This window comes from Rhea pennata, chromosome 9 (genome assembly GCF_028389875.1).
Source record: "Rhea pennata isolate bPtePen1 chromosome 9, bPtePen1.pri, whole genome shotgun sequence".
In the NCBI taxonomy this organism is placed as follows: Eukaryota; Metazoa; Chordata; class Aves; order Rheiformes; family Rheidae; genus Rhea; species Rhea pennata.
Window position 1 is genome coordinate 19,957,699 of NC_084671.1, and position 23,465 is coordinate 19,981,163.

Sequence of the window (23,465 nt, forward strand, 5' to 3'; positions counted from 1 at the left end):
GAGCATGTACATGCAATGGGGAAGGCAACAGATGTCCAAGATTGCCCTTTCCGTGTGTCTTGTAGCTATCACCATTAAATCCTCCCTTCACAGCTCTGCGGGAGCAGCGGTCCCGTGGCTCGTACCGTAGTTGAGCTCTGTGGCCAACGCACCACCTCTGGTCGTTCCCCGCTTTCCCTGGCGCTCGTCCTGCCGGCGCAGAGTGCGCGCGGTCGGCAGAGCCGCCCGTTACTCTCCCTTGTCTCCCGCTGCCCAGGCTCTTGGGAGCTGCCAGTTCGCTGGCTTCAAAGTATTTTCTTCTTCCTGAGCAGCTTTCGTGGTAGTGCAGAACCTTCCCCCTGGCTTTTGCCGTCGTTGCAGACGGGCTGTTTCGCTTCCGCGTGCGCTGGGCACCAGCTGCTGTCTGCAGGTCAATTGGGCGCACGTGTTGGATACTGTGGGTGTGTGAAAACCCGTGTGCGGTTTTTACTGCATCTTAATTTGCACGTGGGATTACGTTTAGCTAGTGGGTAATGTTTTTGTTAAACCTTGTGAAAGAGTATGTCAGAGACTTGTTTTTAGTGAAAAAAAAATGTATTGACTTGGAAGAAGTGTAATGAGGCCTGAGAGTAGTATTAAACATACCCACTTTTTTTTTTAATAGTTCCCATCAGCATTCTTCCAAGGACAAGCAGATCTCTGCGGTTCACTCTGCTATGAAATCCTGAAGTGCTGTAACCATAGGTCACGTTCAACTCAGACAGAGGCATCTGCTCTTCTTTACTTTTTCATGAGAAAGAACTTTGAATTTAATAAGCAGAAATCAATAGTCAGATCTCATCTGCAGGTAAGCGAAGTGTAAGATCATCAGTATTTAGCTGTCCTGGATTGATTTTTATCATTTTTATTATAATATGCATTGTAGCAAAACAAATTTTTTGAACTCCTCAGACAGCCAATTGCCTGCAGCAGTTTAATGTTTCTGCCAGGTTTGGAGACACTGGGCTGGATTCTCTGCTGTTCTGGGGCTCCTCACTGTGCTCCAGGGAGACGCAGCAGCTGTAAATCTAGCCACCTAGCCAAATAAATCAAATGTATGACTGTTCTTGAATCCTGTGTGTTGCTCACAGCATTGAGAACATAGCTGAAGTAGCAGCTAAACAGATCTTATAGTATAGTAACAGAAAGGTAAAGTGCAGTGTTAATGCCCTTCCTCTTTACATTGCAAAATGTGGTTGCGTTTACGAACATTGGAAAGATTATTTACAATCATTGCATTTGTATATACTGTCTTAAAGTGTGCAAAGTGTAGCTCTGCTAGCTGGAGTCATCAGCTTACACTAAAATATGGATTTAAAAACTATATATAAACTTTAGTTTTTCTTTAGCTGCACCTCATTCTTGCTCTTTTTTTCTCCCCCTTCTGCACGTACAGCTCATCAAAGCAGTGAGCCAGCTGATAGCAGATGCAGGGATTGGCGGGTCCCGCTTTCAACATTCACTTGCAATTATAAATAATTTTGCTAATGGAGACAAGCAGATGAAAGTAAGAAACATGTTTTGTCAATCGTTACTGCTTTCAAAAGGTCAACAATTTCGGAGGCGCGAGTGTTTCTGTGAACAAAATTGCTGACCTTATTGCACCATGGCTTACACATTCATGGTGTGCCTTTCCCAGGCAACCAGAAATTCATGAACGTGTCCGTGACTCCCGGAAGCTTAATAATTTTGCATGTGAGGTTTTTATATGAAAAATGTGTTATTTGTTATTCACTGCTTATTTTGATCTCCAGAAAATGTCTCATTTGTGTGATCGCAGGGACGGTACCGTGCCTTCTGAGTAAGGAAGCGCTCCTGCAGCTGACAAGCAACACTTAGTCTGGGAACTGTCCCTTCAGCCTGTTCAGTAAATGTGTAACAAAAACAAATACAGAACAGCTGGGGTTCTTAACCTGCCTCCCCTCTTACCATTCTCCCTCCCTCCTAAAAAAAAACCAGTTAGCTCTCAAGTTAGTTATCATTACAATTATATTAATTTTCTGAGCTGATGGTGTTAGAAAAGGACTCAATTTTTTTCATTTTTCCAATCCTTGGCCAAGTATTTCTCAATATGCATTTTGAATTTTATACTTTGGAGCTAGTTCCCTTTGAGGGTGACTCAAGGGTATCTGAAGTGAGGCTAATACTAAAATTAGTGTAAGTAAATAGGTAGATAATCAGCATGAGTAATTTGGTGTATAATTGCATAAAATATATTTACAAATGTTTATGAAATCCAGCTTTGATTTCCTAGCCCCGTAGTCGCTCAGCTTTTCATCCCTGCCTGGCACAGAGGAGGGAGCATTTCATTTCATTTCATTTTTTCAGGACATTTTTTGCTTTTAATCAAAAGGAACAAATGAAAAGAAAATCTGAAAATGGAAACATATGTTGTTATTGTCCATCTGAAAAAGAAATTGCAGAGTGAGTTAAATACGTTGAGAAAAAGCTGATCCGGATAATATGAGGACAGTGCATTAATCTTGTGCAGTGTGGAGAGGCCGGGAGCCAGGCTACGCACCCTTATTCCCTGTGGGAGAAGGTGCTGCGCCCAGTTTTAGTGTCTGTGCCACACGGGGCTGCTCATCCGCTGTAGGTGTTTGAGCATCCGGCTGGAGCCATTGAGCAACCAAGGATCAAATGTTTCAGTTTGCTGCCTTCAGCAGAGGCACCCCGTACGGTGGGATAGCTGACTGCCTGGGATCTCTAATAGCTCCTTTGCCACATCAGCAAACAAATGTCAAGGAACTGTGCAAATGTGCAAATACTTTTAAACTATGACTCTGCTTTGAAGCCTACTGAATGGGGGGGGGGGAAAGAAGGTCTTCCATAAGCAGAACGCGAATGCATTTGGGGGTGCTGCATGTGGTTCTTCGGATGCTCTTAGTGATGTATGCTTATCTTTCCCAAAGAACGTTAATTTCCCAGCAGAGGTAAAGGATCTGACCAAGCGCATCAGGACAGTTTTGATGGCCACAGCTCAAATGAAGGAGCATGAGAAAGACCCTGAGATGCTCGTGGACCTGCAGTACAGCCTAGCCAATTCTTATGCCAGCACACCTGAATTACGTCGGACATGGCTTGAAAGCATGGCCAAAATTCACGCAAGAAATGGAGATTTATCAGAGGTAATTTTCATATAAGTGAATAGGCAATCCATTTGTCTGCAGGCTAAGACGTTCTGATGAATAGGGCTGTAAAAGAGATGACGACAGTAATGATTTGAGTTTTACAGTGTCTCTCGTACCACTAAAGCTAGAGGAAGACAGGTCTGAAGAATACCTGAAGATGTGATGTGCTTATTATTCCTGTCTGCTTAATTGTGACTGGCTGATATGTGGTTGAGCAAGACTTGGATGTGTGTGACTGGGAGCTGTGGTCAGCATCACCTTAGCATCACCTTAGTCTCAGCTGCTCGATCGGAACAGACGCAATAGCTGTAGTGTAGGTGAGGGTGCGGGCAGTGCTTGCTTACGTAAGGGGCCGTCTTCCCTCATACGGCATAGGAGAGGAGCTTGGTTTGCAGCACGTTGTCCTTTTGGTGAAAAATCAGAGGAATCTCCAGTGCATGGCCCAGCTATACCTTGTTTACCAGGTAGTCTTGCGCTGTTCTCTTGAGCAAATCCTTGACTTCCTCGTTTAGTCTGTGCTCTTACCTAAGGTGTTCAGTGAAACTAACACTGAATAAGAGTTGCACTCTTTAATCTATTATTTTCTCAAATTCTTGTATTAATTTTGTCTTCCCTTTTCTGCACTGTGACTTGACAATGATGAATTGTGCACTCTGTATCACATGTATGCCACAAGCTATACAGTGTTCTTTAACATACATGTATATTGGTGTCTCGTTACAGGCTGCTATGTGCTATATTCATATAGCTGCTCTCATTGCAGAGTACCTGAAAAGAAAGGGTAAGAGTCACATATTCAAAATCAACCATGTACCTATAAATGATATTAATTAAAGATAATTTTTGTTTGTCCTACTTCCCTATGTGTATGTAAATTATTCTTAAAGATGCTTAAATTCTTCACAAATATTTAATTTTTAAAATATATAATAAACTCTAGTCTTAGCACTAGAACAGTGAAAGTGTATGCTCTGTGTAAAAAGGGTTAAGTAAATGTTCAGTAAGCTAGTGCTAAAAGAGAATGCTTCACTTGTTAGTGTGTTGTTATTAAATATGCATGTATTAACACATTCCAGTAGCAGTATACTAATACCATCTTACACTATCATAGGTTACTGGAAAATGGAAAAGATTTGTACCTCACGTTTGCTCCTGGAAGATGGTCAAGTCTCTGATAGTAATGTGTTACTAACAACTCACAGTGGAGGAAGTGAGTGCTCTAACCGTGCCTGTTTCTCAGTCAAATAACATGAGTAATGAATCCAATTACTGTTCTTCAACTGATCTGGAAGAATATCTGCCAAAGGGGAAAGATGTATAGTGCATGTTTATGGCTGTAATAGTAAGCAAGAAATGCCACAAATGTTCTGTGTTCGTTTCTTGATGCTCTTTGGCTGGTTTGATGAGTTGCATAGAAAGTCCCTGGCTAAGGGCTTTTCCAGCAGTAGAGCAGTCTGCTCTTCACCATGAATACAAATCCCTTTCAGGTCAATTGGCATTCAGCACACAAATCCATGTACGATTCCCTTGGCTATCAAGTGCCATGGGGGAGTAATATCTGGGGGTTCATATATAACGTAGATGAAGGCTTTTTAATTTGTAATGCTTGTTAGAGAAATAAAATGCAGGCTGATATTTTTGAAATGCTTCCATGCCAATGGTTATTTGGTTTATGAAATGTTTCAAAGTAATGAGCTATTTTAGCATGAGATAGTTTAGCAATTTTCATAAAGAGCAATCCCTGTGAAAAAGGGTAAATAACTAGGGAAGAGGAAGATGCGAGCTTTGGGAAGACTGGGGTTCTTTGATAGCTCAGAAGTGTCTGTGGGTGAGATAGGAAAATAAATAAATAAATCAAAAGCCCTGTTAGAAGTGGGTTTTCTCTGAAGGAAGATATTACTGAGCTGAACATGAACCATGTCAAGAGTTCATTGCCTTTGCTGGCAGATATTTTTTTGCTATTCAACAGGAGCATTTCAGAAAAGCAGCTAAACTCACTGTGGGTCAGACTCTGCGAAGCTGACCTACAACGTGCAATGCCTGTGTCTAAAGTCATTGCACTACGTACGAAGCTTGACCCTGGCTTAGCAAGCATTACATGTGCACTTGGGTTTGTGCTTGTGAGCATCCCCCAACACCTTCTGCCCCTAGCCCGAGACCCTCGCTCAGGTGGGAAGGGTGCAACCCCCAGCCTGTAGCACTATGTGCATGGGATCCAGCATCCAGAGCCGTGGCGGTGGCTTCATGCGGATAAATGACGCCACCTCAGCCTGTGACTGTGGTCCATCCTAAAGGCTGTGGATGCCCACGCAGTTTCACGAGTTGCCAGTGCTGCGTGACAAAAGAACTGACATGCCCAAGGGAAGAATGAGGTTGCAGTAGGAGAATGTTATAGTTACTCTTGCCTAGACAAGTGGATTCGTATCATAGGGAAAGCTGATAAGTGTCATAAATTCAGTCAGTTCCATTTCTTATTACTTGGACTGTGAAAAAACATAACTAAGTCAAGCAAATAAAATTAGCTTTGTTTTAATAGTATCTAGTAGCTTTGTAAAGTGTGGTGTTACTTGGTCATTCAATGACGTTGTTATGGCTTGCATTTCAAGGCTTATTTTCCATGGGATGGCCTGCTTTTCTGAGCATTACCCCCAACATTAAAGAGGAAGGTGCTATGAAGGAAGACTCTGGGATGCAAGATACTCCCTATAATGAGGTCAGCAGCATTAACATTTATATACTCAGTCCAAATTTACAGCGTGTGTTATTTCCAAAGGAAGCCTGCCATAGGCATTACAGTAAATTACGGTAAGCGTGTGCTTCACCCAACATTAAAAGTCACACGTATTTGATTGAGCGAAATATTATTGCTGTTTTTTTACAAAATGGTGAGGGTTGGATTTTGGCAAACTAGACCATTAAGTAGCAGAGTTGGAAGTTTGAGGTGTGAACTGCACAAAGCAAACCTGTTCTTTTGAACAGGTTGCTGAGTATTTTCTTGTTACTATTAGTTTAGTTATTTGCCTTAAGAAGGGCTAGGTCACCAATGCCTGGCTAAACACTGTGTAGTTGAACTAAACTGTAGTGTAGAAGATGGAGAATAAAAATAAAACAGGGTATATGTACTTCTGCTGTGCTGTTATTAATAAAGTGCCATCAACTGTCAAGTTACTATGGAATTTGTATCTGTGGAGTTGCAGAACATTCTCGTGGAGCAGCTGGAGCTGTGCGTTGAATACCTGTGGAAGTCAGAACGATACGAGCTTATTGCTGAGGTTAACAAGCCTATCATTGCTGTTTTTGAGAAGCAGAGAGACTTTAAGGTAAGTTGCTTTATTTTTTAAAACTTGTATTATGACAACAGTAAAGATCAGACTTCTTAGGGAGGGAGGAAAAAAGTACTTCCTTCAAAAGAAAATTTTTTTTCCTCTGTAATTTCTTTTTTTAATGCTTTGCATTATGAGTAAATGGAAAAACTTTGATATCATACCTTCCTCTTTTCAGCATCATTACAGCCATAAATATAGAAAAATATTTCAAATAATCAAACCTATAAAGTTCATCAAAACCACAGCAACAGAGTTCTAGCCATGCTTTGCTAAGGGACTTTTAGTTATGTTCCATATCACGTGCCTGTTAGAGAAAGCTAATCTCTGTTATACAAAAATTCACATTCTTTGGTCTGCCTTTTTAGATCAAGAGCAAATTTTCATTGTAATTAAGCTTAGAAACTGCTGTTAAATTGTTATCTTGTAACCGTTCCAGGATTTCTTCATTTCTTATTCTCAAGTTCATTACATAAATTATCACCAGGTTATCCTTTAACCTTTGATTTTTTTTTTCTGGTTTTAAATTATATTAAAAAAAAAAAAAAAAAAAAAAAAGTAGTGCTGTGAGGAAGCAGCTCCCTGGTTGAACTTTCAGTTCACTGTCACAAGAAAGCGGTTTGAGCGGTGGCTGTGGATAGCATGTCTCTAACTCAGCCTGGAGGCCGTTGTGCGGGTGCCGTGTTCTAGGCTGCGTGTGGGACACCTGCACTTTTGGCCCTGTGAACAGGTCACTATTGCTGCTGTATCAGTAGGGCTGCAAAGAGGGACAGATATCTGATGCTCATCTTGTCTGCCTGTGTGACCCCCTGTGCAAAGGCACCTGCTGCTGTAAAACTGTATCCTCTGAAGAAACCTTGCAGGGAGTCTTCAGTGACTGCTGGCAAGGTTAAAAAATTCCCTTAGCGTAAATGCTATCTTCACAAGTGTTTAGGAATCCGGTTAAGGCAAGCCCTTCTCGTGCAGAGCCTTGGTGTCATTTTTTGGAATAAACCCTCTTTCTGCGTCTCTTTGTGCAGAGACTGTCTGATTTGTACTACGACATCCACCGCTCGTACCTGAAGGTTGCCGAAGTAGTGAATTCTGAGAAACGTCTGTTTGGGCGGTACTACCGGGTTGCGTTTTACGGGCAGGTAAGTCAGCTTGCGCTCTTTTGTCTCCGCAGATTCTCAGATTTCAGCCATGTTCTTCTAATCATCACGTATTTCAAGGAAGCTAAAACAGGGAAGCGTTCCGCAATGAATCGTTGGGCAAAAAGTGCATCCTGGGTAGAACTAAGGAGGGTTTTATTCGGAATAGCACTCAGTTGCGTCTGTGTAAACCGCTTCTGTGGATTTACAGTGGTGTAATGGAGAACAGACGTGTACATCAGCTTCAGTTCACGACTTTCTCGAGCAAAGCTGAGACTGATGCCAGGGCAGTTTCAACAGTAAAGCTTAAATGAAACCAGAGTACCATCTTTGGGATCTGGTCCTCATTTCTAGTGGACCTTAAAGCAGAGCTGTATGTAGTAGTAGTTGTTGTTGTGTTTCTTGCTCACTCTGACTTCTGCTTTCAGGCCCCCTCTGATTCTTTGCAATATACTGTAGAGTAGTTGTATTCCCTCTGCTGTGCTTCAGCATCCTCAAAGCACTCCCTTGGCATTATTTTGTGCTTTCTCCCAGTATAAACCAGCTTAGGAGTCCAGCGTGTTCTTTTAAGACCTGTTTGGCAAGTGTACAATTTCCTTTACTCTGAAATAATCAGGTGTGTAAACAACAGACTGATGTGAATCATTCTGTTTGCTAATTAGATTTTAATGCAGAAATTTGCTCTTTTCTCCTTTTGATCTTTTTCAAGGCTGTGGTAAGTCTAGTTCTTTGCATGCTTTGTTTAATTCTCCTCACATGTCCTTCATCCTTCCCTGTACTGTTACTTAACATTAACGTTCCTGTGCTCTTGATTCTTCGGTTTGTGCCAGATGAAATAACGTTGTTCCATTTGTTGTTGCATCTTAAAAACTAATTTCTGCTTGTTCAGTTAGCTGAATTACAAAGCTGTATCTGTCACCATGCTGCGTGTGCGCTGTGGGGCCCAATGCTGTGTCACCTCACCTCAGTGCAAGGTTTTCTCTCGACTTCACTGGGAGCAGGATTGGGCCTCTTCTGTTGAAAAATTCAGTGTGGCACTAATGCTGTTTGAATGCAGGACTGCCTTCCTGGCCTGCGCAGCAGCTCCAAAGAGTGAGGCTGCTGTGTCAGTCCCAGATCTATTGCTGTTGTGCTTGGAGCCCTCTGGGCAGAGCGCAAGCACGTGCCTGACGCTGCCTCCTGGCAGAGAGCGTTGGGAGTCGGAGGGCAGCGACAGAGTCGTGGCTCTTCACGTGGACTAGCAAAACTGAGCTTGCCAAATGCAAGGAGAAAGCAAGCATCATCTGAGGAAGGGCAGGGCTTTCCTCCTGCCCAACCTTCCTCAAAATGGGGGCAGCAGAGGAGGAACTGGGATCTCCTACCTACAGCTTTGTGCCAGGGCTCTCAATTGCACAGCAGCGCAAGTGTATGCCATCCCTCCCAGATGTCCAAGCCCAGGACTCAAAGCCAGCTGGAAGCGGGTAGACAAGCTGCAGCAACGCTGTCAAATTGTGTTAAAATCTCCATTACAGTGCAAGGACTTCTCAGCTGCCGGTGCCAGTAGGGCAACTTCATTTAAACAGCTTTAGTGCTCTAAAGTCCGACTTTCACAGCTGCATATTGCTTGGTTTATTCACTGGTGCACATGGATACTAAGCTCTAAATACAAACAAGCACAGCTTATTTCCTTCCTTTTCCAGGAGATATTTTACGGGGTAGGCAGTGGGACTGTTGTGCTTTACTTCTTGCAAAGGCATAATAACAAAAGTGTATGGTGCAATGCAAATAATTAAAGGCAGATAATTCCCATCAATGTTTCTTGTGCCTTACTTACCAAGGAAAATATGACTGGATGCACAGAACTGATTAAGAAATATCCTCAAATGCAGAAGGTTTTCCAATACACCAAGCACTGTATCAGGTATAAAAATTATAGGTAAGGCTTGACCAGGAAGGAAAGATAGAGAATTGTCCGTTCCTGTGTGTTGGTTGTCCCCGCGTACTTCTCCCTCTGGAAGGTATCCTTCCCTCGGTTCTGTCAGCCCCTTTTTCCCGTGTGCCACTTGCTTCTGTTTTCGCTGCGTGGGTGGAAGGAATGTGGCCTTCTGTTCCCTCTGTCGCCAAGAGCCCATGCAGGCCTCTGGCCTGTTTCAGTGGCCAACTGATGTAATGTGCTGTAAGCAATTTATTTTTTTGTGTGTGCGTTTCTGGCAGATTTTGCACACTTCTTCCCAAAAGCTAACCAGCTGCAGGTTTTACTCGTGTTAGACAGTTAAACCACTGTAAATGAATATGAATTGCTTTGCCCAGGCAACTACAAAGGATCCCGTAGCAGGAAACTCTGTGTGTAGGAATGGGATGCTCAGTGTGTAGGTATGGGACTCCTTTACAGTGTTACAGACACATTGCTCTGTAACATACCTGTGGGTAAATATATGTTTAAGCTCACACACAAACAATATACTATTGCACACATGTATTCATTAAGCATTTTAGTTGTATATAAAAAAATAATAAATGAGTTTTATTATATAAAAATACATACTGGTATTTCTCAACTGAAATAATACTGAGAAAACAAATAGTGGATGAAAGAATAGTGCAGATGCTGTATATATTTTGCAGTGTCAGCAGGGAGAATTCTAGAGATTTTTGGGGGAAAAGAAAATCTGCAGCTGCAAGCGAAAACTGTTTGTGCAAAGACGATATTTGGTCGCTGCAGGGACCATCTGGAAGGATGGATTGAACAAATAATGGTGTAGCCCTTAGGGAGGATGTAGTGGGTCGTCTTTACCCCGGAGCATTTTACCTGCCAGTTCAGAGAGTGTGTGATCATGGCTGCTGCGATGTTTCAGACTGCAAGTTCTGGTAAGGGCCTTTGATGGCATCTCATTGCACCACCGAGTGGCCATACTAGTGATGGGCCTGTTCCAGTGATTTTATTCACAAATGGGTGTTCTGAGACGTCAGGATCCTTCTTGTTTAAAAAAGTGCAACTTTTAAATATGCTGAATAGATGAAAACTTGTATTTTACTGATATATTTAAGTAGTCTTGCTCCTTTTCAGAGCAGTGCTAGCTAAAGGTACAGGTGAGGTTTTGTTCTCTCTCTCATCTGTGCAAGAAGTTGTAAAGGTTGGATGGCAGATTTTCAGTGGTAAGCGAACAGCAGTATTTCTTATCTCTGAAGATCAGAAGATGTTTCCTCCCTTTCAAATATGATTCAGACTTTCTTATGTGATAAAATGGTCATGGTAGTTTCCTTACTGGAGAATGCAAGAAGCCCGCTTGCCGTAGGAAGTGGTGTGGACACTGGCCCACTGATATAGATGAGAAAGATCCTTTCAAAAACTTTAATTCCTGGCCCTTCTTAGCTATAGATAAGTGTTCAGTGTAAAGTTGTCTGTGCAATTCTTGCTTTTCCTGCAAATTGGAAAAAAAAAAAAACATTTCCATAAACACTCACTGAACAGCTACTTACACGCAGGTGAGTTTTAACCTTCTAGTGAGGCTTTTGCAGATCCTCCGTAGACACACAGCAACCATGTATTGAGTAACTCTATCTGAAACTACATTGCTTTTATGCTGCTCTTCAAGATGGGAAGTTACAACTTCCAGATCTTACCATGCAGCAGGACTATGTACCATGGAAGAACAGCACAGGCTATATAGGGCTCTAAGGGAAATCAGCTGTTGAGGTGCATTTCCTCCCCACCCCCTGCCCAAGTCCTAGGAGTCCAGTAGGTGTTTGGCCCTGTTTGCCCATGCACTTGCCCATGCAAGTCTGGACTGCCGTTCCCTGCCAGGATGCACGTGGCTGCGTAACGATCTGCTGAAGGTGAACAGCAGCTCCGGCTCCCCGCGCCAGCTGTGGGGCCGGGGAGGCTTTTCCGGGAGAGTCGGAGCTCTGGCGAGCCCAGCGGGCCGGGGCGGCGGGCGCTCCAGGAGGGCCGGCCCTTGCGGCCCTCCCGGGCTGCCTTTCCCGGGTCACAGCTGGACTCTGCAAATCCAAGTTCAGCAGAAGCCAAAAAGCTCTTACCTGGGCGGTCGCTTACCTTCCCTTATGTTCCACTGACCAGTGTAACGGAGTTACTGCAAAGCTGCCTTGTTCCTGCAAGGCGATAACCGTCAGTATGAGAACAGTCCGGGGGTGTGCATTGATAATGTGACCTTGGCTGCTTAGTATTCTAAAAGTCTTAAACTGGAGGGAATTTGGCTCCTAAAAAGCACTCAATCTCACTTTCACTGGTCTTTGCCAGACATGTAGCATATGGCAGGCAGGATTATTTATAGCTCCCAATTAACTTATGCTTGTCACTTGTCAGTTGAAGTACTCTAGGGAATATGCACTTAAATGATATCTTTTGCATTAGAGGCGAGAAAAAGCCCATTAGTTGTTTGGGGGGGAGGGAAAGCACGAGCAAAAGCATTAACGCAGATACCATCCTGGTGAGCCATGCAGCATCAGCACACAGGTTTGGCACTTCTCTGTAAACACTGTGTCCCAGCTAGCAAACATTTAGAGTACACTCCGAGGAGAAAGCCATAGTCCAGCTTGCTGAGTGACTAATCTGGAAAACACATGTAGCGGTTGGGTGGGGTTTGAAATATATTTTAGTTGAATGATAACAAAATCAGATAGCTTTTGACAGAAGCAATCCTGAGCAGTGTGTTTGAATAAGGTTGCATGGAACTAATGAAGTTTTCAGCTGTTTTCATCTCAAGTCTCTGATTTTTTTTTTTTTTTAATGTAAATAATTTATTAATTATCTGAGAAAGCACTGCAGTTCCCTACTGCCTCTTGGTCTGCACCGAAGCAGACCCGGCTCGGTTCGTTGGCGCTTGGGGTGCGACGGCCGTGCTCACCACCCCGGGGACGTGGTTTTGCAGCGCCGGTGGGCTGCCGGGGCCCGGGCGCAGGAGGCGCTGCCGCGGCGGCTCTGCCTGCCCACGGCTCCTAGGTAGGACGTGCCGGGAGGTGGCGAGCTGCTCGCAGCCCAGACCCAGCTGTGGTCCCCTCCAACAAGTGCTAAACCCGTGTCTGGTAGCCAAAAGTGTTTGCAGAGTGTTTCAGAAATAGTTTAAATTAATTAGATGATTTTAAGCAGGTGATAGAGTATTTTAATGTCCAGTTCTGAATTTGTTAGGGTTTTTGTCATTCATATGTTGCAGCACTTTAGAGAAAACGCTCACTGTTTAAACTGCTAGATATCTTACATTAATAAATCTGTGCGAGTTATTTCCTGGGTAGCTTAGGAGATACTGAACCAACGTAAATGCGCACATCTAGGTATGTGTATAGTAGGAGTGGAGAAAAGAAAGCTTTTAGCTTAGGTGCTGGAAATGGCATTGTGGAGGCTTCAGCGGGTATATAGATGCGCTTGCATTAGGAATCAAGGCTTTCATTCAGGCTTTTCCCTGCCTGCTGTGTTCATTGTATCCTTCCATTTCTTTCCATACAGGGCTTTTTTGAAGAAGAGGAAGGTAAAGAGTATATCTATAAAGAACCCAAATTAACAGGCCTGTCTGAGATCTCTCAGCGACTGCTGAAACTTTATGCAGACAAGTTTGGAATAGAGAACGTGAAGATAATCCAGGATTCCAACAAGGTACGAAAGACGGGCTACGTCTGCACGGGGGGGAGGCGTGAAAGCATGGTCAGGCCGTAGCATTTATTCTGGAGGGAGCAGTGGGCGTTACGAGAGGGCCACAGTAAAAGCAACGCTGGCCGCAGGGAGGTGTGAACGGAGCGGAGATCAGACAGGAGCCGGAGCGCAGACTGGAGCAGGACAGGGAGCATTTACGGACCCGTGAGCTTTGCATTCAGCACGCCGTGCTCTGCCTGTCCTCTGCCTTGGTTCAGCCGTAGCGGTGTATGCGCGAGGCTCCCACCCTTCTCTCTCACCTGTGGCCAGCTCTCGTGTAAGTGAAAATGGGCCTGCAGGCCCTGTGCCGGAGGCTGTTTCTGTCCCGTGATTGGTGACTGGTAAGGCAGGTAAGGCATCTGGGTAGTATTGCAACACATCCCACCCCTCGGGCTCTGCCACTGGGCAGGATTTAGCCCCAGGTCGACAATTGGTGCCTGTGAAATAAGAAGTGGGATTACCCAGTGAAACACAGGATCGTGTGGTCATCCTTCACTGTGCAGCTTAGCATCACTCTTTCTGTCCAGCAGCTTCTGAGACAAGCGTTTAACATCACGATGACAGTATATCTACGTGTTATCAGGACTGTTTTGAGTGAATGTGAACTGAGCATATGTGTGAACTCCTACGGCCTTAGTTTTATAGCAGAATAAGCGATCCCAACACTGTAGCTTGGCAGGGCATCGCTGTCTTGTGCAAGCGGGAAGAGTGCAGATGCAGGTGTTTATCCTAACGGAAACCTGCGGAGCCAGGTTGTCTTCTCTCTCGTTTAAGTTTCATCCACTTTTGTCACTAGCTGTACTCAAAAATCCCACTGTTTTTGAGGGCCTTTTACTTAAATATTTTTGTATTAATTTGTGGCCTAAATATTATGTTTATCTGTAATGCCACGATAGATGAAAGCATCAGACTTGCAGCAGATGCTGTGGCAGTAGGTCACACTCAACAGTTTCATTGTTTGCCTCTGTTTCACAGGTGAACCCCAAAGACTTGGATCCAAAATACGCCTATATCCAGGTCACGTATGTCACGCCTTTCTTTGAAGAGAAAGAAGCTGAAGATCGGAAGACCGACTTCGAAATGCATCACAACATCAACCGCTTTGTGTTTGAAACGCCTTTCACGCTCTCCGGGAAGAAGCACGGAGGAGTAGAAGAGCAGTGCAAGAGGCGCACGATCCTGACAAGTACGTCTGCTGCTGCTCCCCACTCCCCGTTCAGCTTTGGTCGGTCACAGCAGTGGATAGTGCAAGTTTTTGTGCTAGTTTTTCTGCAGGCAGAGTATGTTATGCAGAACGATAAGTAATCTTTTCACTTTGTCCTTTTGCAAAGTATGCTCGCTCTTACAATCCTGCTGACAATATTAGATGAAGTTATTTTCATTTGTGGAATTACCAGCTCTTATTTTTTCTTATTATTGACATTATTTTTACAGTGATGTAATTTGGGAGTGGTTCTGCTGGAGGCAACCTCGCACTCGGAGCCCTTGCTGTTTTCATCACAAACAGGTCAAAGAAAGAGCAAGGCAGGGTGCATATATTTTTAAGAAGAATAAATCTTAGCAGAAATGAATATTTGTTCCATGTGGAAAGAGGATACATTATATAGTGCTTTTAAAAGTGAGAAGTAGGTGCTCTTCAGCTCAGTAGGTGCAGTCACTGCTTTAGAACAGGAATGCAGAGCATTCTGTATGTCTGTTCTTACTAAGTAATGTTAAACAGAAGATGATATTCCTCATCATGATTGAAACCATCTTTTTAAAGAGAAATCTTTGAAACTACTACTGAAACTTGACCTGCCTGAATTTTGGCTGGGAGCACGAGAAACCATTTGAGACGCAGGCGTCGTTCTCGTAAGCAGCAGTGAGCAGAGAGGCCAATGTTCACAGCAAAGGCTCCGAAGGACACGCAATCCAGTTTCCTACTGACTGCAGTGCATGTGCTTCCTCCAGAGGGCAAAGTGAGGAAAGCAGCTTATAGCGTAGGCTTAGTCACCTAAAAGTCTTGTTCTGACAAGTCCGAGAAGACACACTCATGTCTGGGGGCATCTTGTTATGTGTCACAGCTTTGCTTCTAAGAAGAGGAATAGAAGAGCAGCTTGTGCGTGGTTTTGCCTGTTGGGGCTTTTTTGGTTTTTAAGTGCTTGAGCGGTGCTAGGTGGTTTTAGAGATCTGTATTCAGGGAGGTAGCTTAACTGACTTGAAAGCACACTCCTTACGGTGTGTCTGGCCAAGACGGAGAAGGCTGTTCCTCCAGCAGAACATTTTCCCTAGATTGTTACATGTTGTTTTCGTTCCTAGTGGTCTCAGCCCAGCTCCATCTTCAGTGTTAGGTGGGAATTTGACCTTTTCTCCACTGTTTTCCCCTGGCATTTGCTTCACCTTAATGCCTTTCTGTAAAGGAAACATCTTTCATTTTTCCCCCTTGGAAAAAAGAATCAAATATATTCATTTGTTGACTTTGTAAAAAGGAGTGCCCTTCATTTGAAAAGAAAACGAGGTTGGCCAGTATGCCTGGAGGAGCAGCAGAAGTTTCCTGTGCTTGGGCAGAGGTACAGGGTAGCTGGGGCAGTAAGTGCTCGGTGTGTCGCTGTTCAGCACCTGGCAGCCCGTGTTGCGCAGAGAAAGCGTCTGGCTGCAGCCTGTGGGTTGCTGGTGCTTCACCGTGCCCGGCTGTGGCCCCTGCTTCTGGCACGGGGAGTCCTTGGTCTCCTGGTGCCCCGGGGAGCAGCCGCCCGGTAGGCTGGAACTCGTTTCAGTCTGAGCTGACTTGCGGCATATGGTCACCGGAGGAAGGAGGATACAGGTGTTCGGGAGATCTTCCCAAGCGCGTAGGGAAATCGGGAAAAGACAGACAGCATGACTTAGCTCGGATGTGATGTGCGTCCTGCGTCTCTGCCAGACCCCTGGAGATACGTAGAAGTGGCTCTGCTGCAAGGAAATGGTTTTGATGATGAATAGCTCCTTTCTCAGCACCAATTAGGGAATATAACAGCATTTAGGTTGAATGATAAAAGTACCTGCCTGCTTTTTTTTCCTTTTCTTTCTTCTTTTTCTTTTTTTTCTTTTTAAGGCAGATGTTTTAATAATTTGTTTAGTAGTGAATGGCACCAATTCAGCTAAGCATTGGAGTTTCTGCCTCTAACTTGAAATACATTTTGTGGGACTTTTGAGGTGTTTGAAGTTCAGCACTGGCTTATGATTTAATTCAGATTTGATTTTAATTTTAAATTTATTTTTAATGTTTAAATTAAAATTTCAATTTAGTTAAGTCAAAAGTTAATACAACCTAAACCTTTGATTCAATTGTTTTGCTTTCATAATTACTATCTTGTTTTGGGTGAATTTCTCTGATAAATTTCTTTCTTTTGAGTAGCCAGTCACTTGTTCCCCTATGTGAAGAAACGTATTCAAGTCATAAGCCAGACAAGCACAGAGCTGAACCCGATCGAAGTAGCGATTGATGAGATGTCCAAAAAGGTCTCTGAACTCAATCAGCTCTGCACGATGGAGGAGGTGGACATGATCAGGCTGCAGCTCAAACTCCAAGGGAGCGTCAGTGTCAAGGTAATAACAATTTGCCTTTGGTTTTATGTATCTGCCTAAATTTTTGTTCCGAGATTTCCCTCATTCCAGCCATACTTTGTCTATTTTGTACTTTTGGACATATTTTTGTATTCCAGTGCTGCTGGAGCCTGCTCTAAACACTTGAGATAATGGAAATCTTTCCATTGGTGTTGAAGTGTGTTGGATTTTATGTGCAACTATAATTAATTCTGTCAGATCTTCTCTAAATAAATGTTAAGACCTTTCTAATGAGTCTGTCTTGTGCCACTACTGTCTGTCACATAGCCAAGCATGCAGCTACATTAAAGGGAGCTTTTTGGGGATTACTTTGGTCATTTCTTTCAAATGTGTAGCTTTCTAGATGGTTAACTGGCTGAGCATCCTCAAAGGCAAGCACAGACCTTCAGTTTGTGTAAGCTCCCTTTTTCTCTTGGAGTTCTTGGAGTTTCATCCGGACAACATCGCGACTGGTGAGATGTTTTTCTCACCCACTCGACTGCCTGAGGCTAGTCCCAGGCTCTAGGACACGAGACATAGGTACTGGTTGTGATCTTGGCTGTTCTCTGCGCTCTGATCTGTACATCTTTCCCCCAGGTCAATGCAGGACCAATGGCCTATGCACGAGCTTTCCTTGAAGAAACAAATGCGAAGAGATATCCTGATAATCAAGTTAAGCTTCTGAAGGAAATCTTCAGGTAAACGTTAAGTCTAGGCTTGCCCCTTGCTGCCTCATATGAACGAATGACCAAGGAGAGTGACACTAAAGCAGACTGAATCACTGAATTGAAACAGACTGGTTTACACCTGAGTTTACCCACTCTTACAAATCATTCTCAAGAAAGCATTTACTGAAGTTTTGGGCTATCCTATTAGCCTATGTTCCTCTTGATCTAAGTTGTGAAATTCACTTCTAACAAGTTGTAATTTGTCGAGGACGAAGGGAATAGTTGAATATATATATATATATATATGTATATATATTTGATTACTAAAATATTTGTATGGTTGTTCTTTGTGTGTTTGTGCTTGTAGGCAGTTTGCAGAAGCATGTGGGCAAGCTCTTGATGTCAACGAACGCCTTATTAAAGAGGACCAGTTTGAATATCAGGGAGAAATGAAGTCTCACTATAAGGATATGCTCAGCGAGCTCTCTGCAGTTATGAATGAACAGGTTAGATCATCTATTTTAGTGCTGGCTGGGCTGAATGAGGGTGACTGGTTTCTTCTACTGACAAATGAAGCTGCAGAGCAAAACGCTGGCAGTAAAAACTGGCAGCGCAACAGTCGTTAAGCAAACTTACTTCTACTTTTTTTTTTTCCATCCACTTGTACTATATATAATGAATCTGATGAACAAAGATTTGTCATTTCTGCCTGTCTTGCTACGTATTGAAAAGTTGAATATATGAGAGACTAATGAGGACTGAGGTCTAGAGGCATGAGAAAATAATCAATTAAGCTGGTATTTTATGATTTGCTTGCTTTTATCTAAAAGCTACGATGCAAGTATTTAATTAAACTAGAAAATTGCTTTTAGGTCCGAGCTTGTAACTGGAGGAAGTATCTTCCACGGTTCCTATTTGTATTCAGCTTTTGGAGCAAGAGTGGTTTATTATTATTATTATTAATGCTGTTTTAAAATATATACCATATTGAAGCTCCATTTTAAGTATTAGTAATTTCAGGAAGATAAGCGTTCATGGCTGTATTATGTAATGTGCGTCCCAAAATGCTGAACTGGACTTCAGCTCACGCTTTCAGCTGTTCCATTAAAGTGTCTGTGCAGATACTTTGTTTTCTCATTTAATTTAAATAATAGTTGAGTGATTCTGCCCAGTAAAGTGGAAATTAAAGCCTGCTTAATTTTTTCTCTGCATGGTTGTGTGTAGTTCACCTCATTGCACCTGAGAAATATTTATTCTGTAATAATTGCACTGTACTTCCAGGTGTCTGTAGCACACACCAAAGCACTGTATACATTTACCTTAACTGTTGGTATCCGTGACAGCATCTCACAGAAGGGTGTCTAATTCGTGTCCCATCGGACCATACCATTTTATTCCTCCTCACATATGAGGAGAATAACTTTTTTCATTGACTTTTTTTTCCCCCCTCCATTGTTGTTATTACTGTGGTATCAAGCTAAATTTTCACAGAGCGTAAGCATATAGTTGCATTGAAGGCTTGGTACGTGCCAGGTAGGGGAGAGAGCAGCCCAGCAGTGGTGGTTGCTGTTTTTGCAAATTGTGTTTCCTTCCACGTTAGGAGTATAAAACTTTGTGAATCTCGTGCGTTCCATTAATGTTATTGTAACGAGTGTTTATCAAATTGCTTGTTACATTGAATGTGTAAGTGTTGAGAGCATCGTTTATTACTCACTGTTCATGCTTCTCCTGTGGAGAATTTTGCAGTTCTGTCCATTTGCATATTCTCCTGTGGAGAATATTTTTGTAATTTTGTCTATGTGCAGAGACAGTACCATATGACTTATGTGAACTGCTATTCCCCACAAAAATGAAAAAGTAATGTTAAATTAGTTATGAGCAGCCCATGTGCTTCAGTGTTCATAAAATACATTCAGTGATTGCTATTAAATACTTGTACCTTTATTCATTTTTATTTCAATGAATTTTGAGGCTTCTTCGTGTAATTGGAGACTGAATGTTACAAAATTACTTGTGCATAACTATATTAATATATTGATAGGTAATGTTAATGTTACATTTAACAACATCAGAGTTCATCCAGCAAAAGTCAAAATTGTCGTCTGTTTAATCAAAATCAGCAAATCCTTACTGAAAACCAGCTTCCCGCTTGCCTTCCGTGTTGGGCAACTTTTTAAACGAAAGCCCAGTTTTCCGAGCAGGATGGCTTTTTGGCACAGCTCTAGTCCTCTTGCAGCGCGTGAACTCCCTGCTTCTCCGCAGAGCATTGCCCCAGGCAAATGACACGCGGTAGGCTGTAGCCAAAATATTTATCTTGCGGTTGGAAAGCGCTGGGCTCTGCCCTCTCTGTACCGTTCCTTACCATGACAGTGAGATTTGCATCTTTCTCACTGTTGTATTCAAGATGGTTGTGTTTGCTCACCCACCTGTAGTGACTCTTTCATCACTGTATGTTTTTTCTCTTCTCTGTTTTGTTGTGTCTTTCTTTTCTGACAGCTCTGTCATGGTCCTTGCTTATACAGCTTCTCTTCTTCCCTGTCTAACATTTCCCTCAATGCTATAGCCAAAAGTGGTATGTTCATTTTTCTTGCATCTACTTTTTTGTTCAATGTCATGTACTTTCTTACTTGCTGGTTTTCCTATGTGGTATGTTCGTTTGGTTTCATGTCTAATGACTCCCTTGCTCAGGGAGTTTAAACAGAAAAGCCAGGGTGTACGTGAACTCCACTCTGTGAACACAGCAGCCTCCTAATGCCAAAGCACCCGCCAGAAGCCACGTGGTGCAGTGGCGGCAGCAGAGGTGACGGGCCGGGAGCCAGTGGAGCAGAAAGTGCCCTGGAGCTGGAGGTCTGATCCATTAAGCCAAGCCTGCCCACCACCCGCATACAGGTGTAATCAAAACACAAATTTAGCCGTGCTCTTGGTGCCACTGAGGGTGCCGACTTGGTACCTTTGTGCAAGCCTGGATTTTTGCAGCCCAGAAAGACAGGGTACAGCCCTGCACAGCAGCAGCTGTCCCAGGCTTTATTCTTCTCGGGCCCTTGGGAAGTGCTTGGGATTTGAGTTATAGGTGGGTTAGGCGGCCAGTGCGGACAGAAAGCCTGCGTGCCACAGAGTGTCCTTGTGCTCTGCTGCGCTCCCTGGCTGTCACTGCTGCTTTTGCTGATGCTGCTGGAAGCTCCTGGGGAGCATCTGAGGCACAGATGACTGCTGCTCACCCAGATTCGCTCAAACAGATACTACCGCCTAGTTTTTAAACACGATATAATCAAATTTCGGAAGAGGTCAAAAGGAGAAGGGACAGTACACAGAATTAGTTGAAATATTCTCCTGACGTTTTTGTGAAGTCAGACTCGGTGTTTATGCTAGTGCCTGAGACACCGGAGCTAAGAGTGCCTATGAAGCTGAGTGGAATGAAGAAAATAAAGTGGTAAAAAGCAAAATTGTTTTTTAGGGCCAAATTTTAACTTGCCAAAAAAAAAAAAAAAAAAAAAAAAAAAAAAAAAACGGGGGGGGGTGGGGGGAGAGAGATGGAAACTGGCAAAATTTGAGGCACTTTTACTGTGTGCACAAAGTTCTTTCATGTGTGTGCATTGTATGTATGCCCAAACATGCTCGATTGCAAAATTAACTGCATTTCAAACAGTCCTTTTCCATGCAAGATTTCATTTGTGTAATTGTTGTTAATTAGGAGCTAAGCTCTTCTGCCTTAAAGAGAGCAGAGCTTTGGGGAGTACCTGCAGAAAATGTGAAACTTCGGGTCTGACTCAATTTATGCAGTGTTCCCCTCTAATGCCTGTACGTGTGATTTGGGGAAAAGTGGGGATAGCACTTTAAAACCTTTTATCTTACTCATCCTCGTTCTTAGAGGGCTGAGGATGGTAGGGGAGTTTTTTGTTTAAGTAAATGGAGATGCTGCACCCAGAATCACACTCAACATTTCTAACCCTCCCAACCAGAAGATGGTTGTTGCACAGGTCCCGGGAAAATGAAAAATGCTTCCTTCAGTCATTCCTCTGTCAGGAGGTCCCTGTTCTGGGGGGATGCAGTGAGTTAACCAGAATGTCTCCCAGCTCGCGCCGCGATCTGGCTGGCTCAGCACACCAACAGATCCCTGGTCAGCGCTTCAGGCGCAGGCGTTAAATCGAGCGGTGGCACAGCTGACCGGCAGCAAAACCTCATGAGCAAAGGGAGGGGGTGTGGAGGCCTGCAGATGGGTCCACGCACCCCTGGCCCAGCAGACCTGTGCCTTAGTTCCCCTGCGTGTGAGCTGGGGCACTGCTAGTGCCTGCCTCTGCAGAGCGCTGGCCGCGTAGAGCTGGGATGTCCCGAATAACGGCAAATGCCCGGGCAATGTGGGCAGCGGGAGCCCGGCATGGAGTCACGTACCTGGACACGGGCAGTGCCGCTGTGCCGCCGCGGGGCCTCTGCTCTGGTCCTCCCTGCCGCGCAGGGGCGGCGAGGGCTGACACCACCGGTGTCCCCGTTGCTGGAGGGGAAGGGGGTGATGTCCAGGTTTCTTTTGTGAGTGCTCCAGCGTGGTGCCCCGGGACGAAGGCAGGTTGGCAGTCTGCATTTATTGAGTAGGAAAGATAGCTATGACGATGGCTAACTGGAACTTATCTAGAGTAAAAGCTTCCTCAAGCAAGACTGCAAATGGGAGGAGGCAAAGCAAGTTTGGCCACTGTTTCTCTCTGAGCACGCAGCTCTGTCCGCAGCTCGGCTTGGCCTGCCTGTGCTCATTCCAGTAAAATGGCCCAAATTCATCTACCAAGCGTATTTTTGCCGCTCCCCTATGTTTTAAGCTCGGTGTGATTCCTGCATGCCCAGAACGACTGTATGGATAGAGCTGGGGCCTGCCTGGACCGCGGTCTGTAGATGCTGGATGCCAAGTTTAAAAAACGTGGGTGACTTCTTGGTTACATCTGCATGGGAGTTGCTAGGGGAACATGTCTAGGGAACCCTGTGAAGTGCCGGGTGGCTCCACCTGGGGCCCCTCTGAAGCCCGGCTCAGGGGACACTGACGCCGCTGCGCCTCCGGGCAGCTCGGGGTCCCCGAGCAGGGGTCGTCTTCCTCTGTCAGCTCATTAGCATCACCCTGTAATAAAGCAGCTCTGAAATCCCTGATTAGAGAGTAAGCACTTAGGAAACCCAGGTACTTACTCACTGTTGCATTTCTTTCTCTTTTTTTTCTTTTGATGCGAAGATTGCATACAAGGAGGAGTCAGCAAAGCAGCCAGGCATGGAGCGCACGTACTCGCGAGTCATCCATAGGGGCAGCTCGGCGGCTCCGGGAGCGACAAGCCCCTCGAACCCGGACACCTGACCGAGGCACGGGACGCGCGCGCCTCCGGAGGACTTCCGTATTTTTTTCCTTTTAGATTAGTAATACTGAAAATTAATTTGATCACGGACAATGCCAAGAAAAGGATTTGTGGGTTATAATTTTAATTTATTGGAAGCCTTCACAGTGGTATTTTTTAAAACTGCAAGTTTTTTTCTTTTTTTGTCTGCCCCAATATTTGCACATTTCCTATCTTTTTTCAGTTGTTGATTTTTGGTTTTGAACAGTCTTTATTAAGCCGGGCTGATCATGAAATTTCCATTGAACAGATAGCTACACAGCAAACGCTAAGTTTGCTATAAATTATAATATATCTAATACTAAGTCCTAGTATACATATATTTTAAAGGTCAGAGTGGATGTTTTATAACATTTAAGTATATTGCAATTGTAAATAGAAGATGTGTAAAATATGTCATTTTTACAAAATTTAAAAAAATATCTTTTTAGTTAATTATGACAGTACTAAGAATACGGATAACATTTCAGTTACTGTTGTATTAAAATATTTGTGTCTGTGTATAAAAGCGTCCCGAGAGCTGCACCTCGGTGGGGAGCCTCGAGGAGGGCGGTGGCCCGGCTCCGCCGGGGAGGCCCGGCGGTGGCTGCCGGCCTCGCGGGGCGCGTGCCGCTGCGTGCTGCGCGTGCGCCCCGGGAGAGCCTTGCC

The 23,465-nt window shown here is 44.0% G+C and overlaps 1 protein-coding gene across 6 annotated transcripts in view; it reads left to right on the forward strand.

Annotated features, from left to right (window-relative positions):
* Positions 1 to 23,194, forward strand: part of DOCK10 (dedicator of cytokinesis 10) — a 130,326-nt gene extending 107,132 nt beyond the window's left edge. For 3 of the 6 annotated variants that reach the window (XM_062582210.1, XM_062582212.1, XM_062582213.1), the window contains exons 43-56: positions 644 to 826; positions 1,415 to 1,525; positions 2,931 to 3,146; positions 3,873 to 3,930; positions 4,261 to 4,359; positions 5,756 to 5,862; positions 6,341 to 6,469; positions 7,492 to 7,605; positions 13,043 to 13,189; positions 14,201 to 14,411; positions 16,599 to 16,789; positions 17,384 to 17,484; positions 17,822 to 17,960; positions 22,661 to 23,194. In XM_062582210.1, the coding sequence (XP_062438194.1) occupies positions 644 to 826; positions 1,415 to 1,525; positions 2,931 to 3,146; positions 3,873 to 3,930; positions 4,261 to 4,359; positions 5,756 to 5,862; positions 6,341 to 6,469; positions 7,492 to 7,605; positions 13,043 to 13,189; positions 14,201 to 14,411; positions 16,599 to 16,789; positions 17,384 to 17,484; positions 17,822 to 17,960; positions 22,661 to 22,780 (1,926 nt within the window). In that variant the 3' untranslated portion in view covers positions 22,781 to 23,194. The remainder of the gene's footprint in view (positions 1 to 643; positions 827 to 1,414; positions 1,526 to 2,930; positions 3,147 to 3,872; positions 3,931 to 4,260; positions 4,360 to 5,755; positions 5,863 to 6,340; positions 6,470 to 7,491; positions 7,606 to 13,042; positions 13,190 to 14,200; positions 14,412 to 16,598; positions 16,790 to 17,383; positions 17,485 to 17,821; positions 17,961 to 22,660) is intronic. The other 3 variants (XM_062582211.1, XM_062582214.1, XM_062582215.1) reach the window with 3 other exon arrangements.
* Positions 23,195 to 23,465: the final 271 nt, after the last annotated feature.